This window comes from Capricornis sumatraensis, chromosome 16 (genome assembly GCF_032405125.1).
Source record: "Capricornis sumatraensis isolate serow.1 chromosome 16, serow.2, whole genome shotgun sequence".
NCBI lineage: Eukaryota > Metazoa > Chordata > Mammalia > Artiodactyla > Bovidae > Capricornis > Capricornis sumatraensis.
Genome location: NC_091084.1, coordinates 49974514 through 49981147, shown reverse-complemented (window position 1 = coordinate 49981147; position 6634 = coordinate 49974514). Strand labels below are relative to the sequence as shown.

The following is a 6634-nucleotide window of genomic DNA, read 5'->3' as shown; positions in this document are numbered from 1 at the left end:
TAAAGTAACTAGCCTCCAATTAATATAAATAAACTTAAATTAAAAAAAAAAAAAGAAAAATACTCTTAAAAGTTTAGGAAAAAAAAAAAAAAAGAATGTAGGGCAGTAAGAACCACAGTTCTGCTGTTAGTGCTCTGACTGGTGTATTGCTCCATGGTGTTAGAACAATCCTAGACACATATTTGGGGCCTGGATTGAATAGAAGATGTCTCTATGGCAGCAACACACTGATGGAATCCTTATGCGGAACACACAGATGCTGGTTTTGCCTTCATCAAGCATGGCTAACACCACCCAAGACCCCTTCTACTTCATCTTCATGGGCATCCCTGGATTTGAGGCCCACCACATCTGGATCTCCATCCCTTTCTGCTGTCTCTACACCATCTCCATCATGGGAAATACCACCATTCTCACTGTCATCTGCACAGAGCCATCCCTCATCCAGCCCATGTACACGTTCCTCTCCATGCTGGCCCTCACTGACCTGGGTCTCACCCTCAGCACCCTGCCCACAGTCATGCAGCTCCTCTGGTTTAACAATCAGATCATCAGTTTTGAGGGCTGTTTTGCCCAGTTGTTCTTCCTCCATACGTTCTCTTTTATGGAATCTTCAGTCCTACTGGCCATGTCCTTTGACCGCTACGTGGCCATCTGCCGCCCCCTTCATTATGCCACCATCCTCACCAACAGTGTCGTTGGCAGGATGGGGTTAGCCATCCTTTGCCGCTGTGTTCTGGCTGTTCTTCCCTCCCTTTTCCTACTCAAGCGCCTGCCCTTCTGCCGCTCCCACCTTCTCTCTCACTCCTACTGCCTCCACCAGGATATGATTCGCCTGGTCTGTGCTGACATCCGAGTCAACAGCTGGTATGCCTTTGCTGTGGTTTTGCTCATTATTGTGATGGACCCTCTGCTCATTGTGCTCTCCTACACATTCATCCTGAAAAGTATCTTGTGCATAGCCTCATGGACTGAGCGACTGCGGGCCCTCAATAACTGTCTGTCCCATATGCTGGCTGTTCTGGTCCTCTATGTGCCCATGGTTGGGGTATCTATGACCCATCGATTTGCCAAGCACGCCCCTCCTCTAGTTCATGTTATTGTGGCCAATATTTACCTGTTGGCACCTCCAGTGATGAACCCCATCATTTACAGTGTAAAGATTAAGCAGATCCGCCAGGGAATTTTTCGCCTCATTTCTCAAAGAAGCATGCATTTAAGGTGAAGGACTGAATGCTCTTAATTACACAGAAATTGCAGTCATAGGTCTACAGGGAGAGTATGGTCAAATTTTTTAAATGGACAGTGTAAAAAAAATCCCACATGATCTTGCATTTAATCAGATTTTTGTTCTGGGAAAAACTAGCAGCAAACATTCTATCCAAAAGAGTTGTGGATCCAATTTGATCTGATTCTAGCACCTTTATCTGCCAATGAAATAAGCATCATTGACTGAGTAAAGGTCTGTTTAAATTTTTTCTTCCTTTCTGAATATTGTTCTCTCCAGTGGGCTTGGTTAAGTAAATGTGAATGAAAACCTTTGTTGTTGCCCCCACCACATATTCTCCTAGGCAGCTCCACTTACTCCAGGTAAACTCCACTTTTCTGGTTCATATAATGGATAGGTGTGCTCTGCGTTTCTCTTGCAAAAGAATAGTAAATATTTGAGGGAAGACGGATATTGATCAAGTTGTTTGGATATTGATCCAGGCTGTATGGATATTGATCAAGATATTTCCCAGCTATTCAACTGAGATTACGTAATCTATACTCAGCATGATTTAAGCACACACACAATGAGCAAAGAGCCTAAAGATGGAGGTTGGTATAGTTAGAGCCCCCAGCATTGGACTAACTCTCCTGCATTGCTAGAGGGTCTTAGTATTTAGGATCAAAACTTCAAGTACGTCTGCAGGTAACATTTGTGGGGATATAAATTTATTTTTCTCACTATGATAGGCTTTTTTTTTTTTTTAACCTTAATGTTTTTAAGGTGGTTTAAATTCTTAGAGGCAGTTTCCCTTTGGCATTCTGGACTTTGTACTAGAAAATGTTATGATAGAAAGGATGTGGCTTTTGGACTTCCCTGGTGGTCCCTGGTAAAGAATCTGCCTTCTAATGCAGGGGACACAGATTCAATCCCTGGTCAGGGAACAAAGATACCACCAGCTGCAGGGCAACTAAGCCCTTGCACCACAACTAGAAAAGCCTGTGTGATGCAGTGAAGACCCTGCACAGCCAAAACAAACAAATAAAGTAGATGTGGCTTTAATGATCATAAAAAAATTATTTTATGGAAACCAGGTAGCCTCTCTCAGAAATATCAGTTTGAAGGGCAGCCATGGAACTTCTTTGGTGGTCCAGCCAGACTCCTCTGTTTATGTGATTCTCCAAGCAACAATACTGGAATGGGTTGTCATGCCCTCCTTCAGGGGGTCTTCCTGACCCAGGGATCAAATCCACATCTCTTCTGTCTCCTGCATTAGCAGGTGGGTTCTTTACTACTAGCACCACCTGGGAAGTCCATGTAAAAGATACAGTCTTGCATTACTAATAGCCTTCATAGGTGCTCAGCTTATGTGAATTATTTTCTCCTTCACTCCACAATTTACACTCCAGATTATGGATAAGAACATCTATGAGGACATTTATGTTTGCAGCCATTGTGGGAACAGGAATTAGGGTGGCCGAGTGGGAATCATCCACATACACAGCTGCTCCCAATCGCCCTCTAAACACATCCCAGGACAAAAAGGGGTTTCTGAAGGTAGAGGAGACAGAACAAAATTAGCTTCAGGACAATTCGATCTACCAGTGACTTGGGGTGAATTCCTCACACATGCCTATTTTGAAATTCTAACCCCAGTATCTTAGCATGTGACTGCATTTGGAGGTAGGGACTTTAGGGACATAATTGAGTTAAAATGAGGTCCTTAGGGTGGACTCTAATCCTGTGTGACTCATGTCCCTATATGAAGAGACTATTAGGACACAAGCACAGAAGGAAGACCAGAATGATGACACAGGGAGAAGACAGCCACCTGCAAGCCAGGGAAGAGGCCCCCCAAGAAACCAGAAATGTGAGAAATTGTTAGAGGCCTCCAAAATTTGAAGAAAGTAAATTTCTATTGTTTAAGCCACCCATTTTATGGCCGTCCTAGCAAAGTAATACAACCAAAGACCTATAGACAATATTTCTGAAACTGTGAAATAAAGGTCAGCTATAGGAGAAAAAATAATAATATTTAGGTTATAAAGTGACTAGAGCTTAGAAACATGAAGGGGGATTTGGGGGCAAAATAAGTTGCTCAATGACCAGCGGTGGTAGTTTAATCACTAAGTAGTGTCCTACTCTTGTGACCCCATAGGCTGTGGCCTGCCAGGCATCCCTCTCGATGGGATTCCCCAGACAAGCATACTGGATTGGGTTGCCATTTCCTTCTCCAGGGGTCAAAGACCAAAGAATGATTGCAAAATACAAGCTAAGCAATTAAAGACAAAGAATGTTTGACGGAAAGCATCAGTCAAGCCTCTGCATAACGTCTTTACAGCAGCTGCTGAGAATTATCAAGATACATAAAGACATGGATGAATCCTAAATGTTCATTGCTAAATGAAGGAAGGTAGTCTAACAGGTCTTTAAAAAAATTTATGATTTCATACAGACAAAACTCTGAAAAAGGCAAAACTTCATAGAGAGTAAACTTACTGGTGGTAACTAAGAATTTAAGGGAGTGGAGTATGAAATTAGTGAAACACAGAGGGTTTTGTAGACTGTAGAAATCATTCTGTAATACTGTGATGGTACACAGATGACATTAGGCATTTGCTAAAACTCATAGAAGTTTACAGCAGCACAGAGTGGTCATTAATATATATAATTTATATATATGTATTATATATATTTTTTAATTACTCAGAATGGAAGACACAATATGCTCAAATGTAGTTCTATTATGAATTTATGAAGCAACTGCACTGGAAAAGATGGAGGGAAATGATGCTGACCTTTGGAATTGGGTGGGATCTGTACTAAAAGCAAAATGAAATATAGTAAATGCTTCACCCAGGGATCAAACCTGCATAATTTATGTCTCCTGCAGTTGGATTCTTTACCACTAGTGCCATCTGGGAACCAAGTTTCTCCCTACTTGGCTGGGATGTTATGGAAAAGCAAGGGGAGCAACATGAATGATCCATGGACTGGAGTTGGAGACATCAGTATGAAGTCGTGTTTTGCTTAATGTAGATACAGATGATTAAGTAAAACACATTTATAAATATTTGTATATAAATAGGTCAGTATACAGACATATATTTTCTTGCTCTCTTAACTGGGAGGACCAAGAAGAAATGACAAGCTAGTAGCAACAATTGCGTATATCACATACAATTCAATATTTTTGGAAATAATTTTAATTTATCTGAAAAAATCTGTACAGGAAATATTGAAGCTAAAATTTGTTAGATTTCCAGTGAGAAAATTAACTGAAAACTTGTATAAATTAAAGTTATTCTAGCACTATTTTCCATGCTGAAATAATATCAGAAAAATAAGAGATTTAAACTTTTTTGTAAAAATGCCAAACTAACTTGTCTTACAAGCAATACTAAGCAAATTTGAATACTTGTACAACCCTTCTGAATTTATTTATAAAATATTAAAACTTGTTACATAACATTTATGTCAATATGAGCATATTCTGTCATTGTGTTATTGTGACTATGGATTTTTAAAACTTATTATCTATTTGTATTTCTTTTGCCTCTCATCTTGGAAGCTAGGTTTTTGTCATGGCTTGACTATTTTCAGTAAATATATAAATATATGTATATAAATATTTTAAGTGAGTATAGTATCTATGTATTAAATACCAGGTAATATTTGCAAAACTAAAAGCTCCAGCAACAACTTTTACCCTGTAAATTGGTAGAAAAAGGTAGCATCATCATGGGTATTAAAAACCAGCTAAGTTATTGCAGGGGCTTCCCTGGTGGCTCAGTAGTAAAGAATCCACCTGCCAATGAAGGAGATGTGGGTTCTACTCCTGGTTTGAGAAGATTCCCCAAGAGAAGAAAATGGCAACTTCAATTAAATACAATTTAAGCATGTATTTTCCCTTTCTAATATGCTCTTCCTTTATACATGCTTAAATTGTTTAAAATATAGAGGAATACCTGTCTCCATAATAAAGCTGATCATGTTTCACAATTTGTAGGTGAAAGAAATAAATATTAGAAAAATATGTATAATGTATTATATACATATAAATGTATGTAAAGTTATCTAAACCTAAGACATTTTCTCTACCATTCATGTTGGAAATTTCGTGAACCTGAACCTATGTGATTCATTAAACAAAGAAATGCTTGCAGTTGAAATGTATCGCTCTACTTAATTTATTAATTTACACAATTTAACTTCAAACCTAGTTCTGCCCAGTAGATCCATAAGACAAGCATTAGTTACAAGCATTAGTTACAATTTTCTAGTAGCTATATTAAAAAAGTAAACAGAAATAAGTTAAAGTATTTTCAAAGTATACATCATTTAACCCAATATATCTAAAATGTAATCATTTAAACATGTAACCTATATTTAAAAAATTGTAAGATATTTACCCTCTTTGTTTTTTTTTTTTAATGTTAAGTCTCCAAAGTCTGGCCACATGTCATTACAACAAATATCAATTCAAATTAGCCATTTTTCAGGAGCTCAATAACCAAGACTGCAAAGCATCTCTGCTTTTGCAATTTGGAGGTTGTTATTTAAAGTTACAACCATTGAGAGAGTCAGACACAACAAGATATACTAGATAATGTTATAAAATAATGCTTTAAATAAATTGTACAACTATCACTTTGGATTTTTCTAAGATTTGGATTCCTGAACAACTGTGAAAAAAATCAATAATAAATAATAAAATAATAAAAAAGAATAATCTGCATCTATATGGAATCTAGAAAGATGGTACTGACCATACTATGTGCAGGGCAGCAAAGGAGACAACAGACATAAAGAACAGAGTTTTGGACTCAGTGGAAGAAGGAGAAGGTGGGATGATTTGATAGAATAACATTGAAACATATACATTACCATAAGTAACTAGTTAACCAGTGCGAGTTGGATGAATGACGTAGGGCACCCAAAGCCGGTGCTCTGTGACTACCTGGAAGGATGGGTTGGGGAGGTAATTGGGAGGGGGGTGTTCAGGATGTAGGGAACACATGTATGCCTCTGGCTGATTTGCACTGATGTATGGCAAAAACCATCACAATATTGTAAAGTAATTATCCTCCAACTAAAATAAATTAGTTAAAAAGAATAATCTGAACATCATTCTGAGTGTTGCTGCTAGTCAATCATGCCCTCTGAAGTGATAGTTTCTATGACAATAGAAGTGACTCTGAAAGTAATGTGACTAAAAAAGAGATTTGATTACATATCTAAAGTGTGTTGAAGCACATTCATCCTTTAGACTTGCAGCATACTGGTAGATTCATCTGCTGATGACATCTAAAACCTAGAAGGGAGTATCTGACTTGCCCCAAGAATTATTGCAACATCTTTGCTAAATTTTTAGATTTTATTTTCTATGCTGCATCCAAAACTAAAATATTATTACATATCTAC

At 38.0% G+C, this 6634-nt stretch overlaps 1 protein-coding gene across 1 annotated transcript; it reads left to right on the top strand.

Moving 5' to 3' along the window:
- The first annotated feature begins 205 nt into the window (after window positions 1–205).
- On the top strand, window positions 206–1225 carry LOC138092160 (olfactory receptor 51Q1-like). The gene has a single exon (XM_068988011.1). It carries the CDS (start codon window positions 206–208, stop codon window positions 1223–1225), a length of 1020 nt encoding a protein of 339 aa, XP_068844112.1.
- The last annotated feature ends 5409 nt before the right edge of the window (window positions 1226–6634 follow it).

Excerpts from the sequence above, each read along its gene's own strand:
- LOC138092160 (XM_068988011.1), top strand. The coding sequence starts at position 206 with ATGTCTCTATGGCAGCAACACACTGATGGAATCCTTATGCGGAACACA.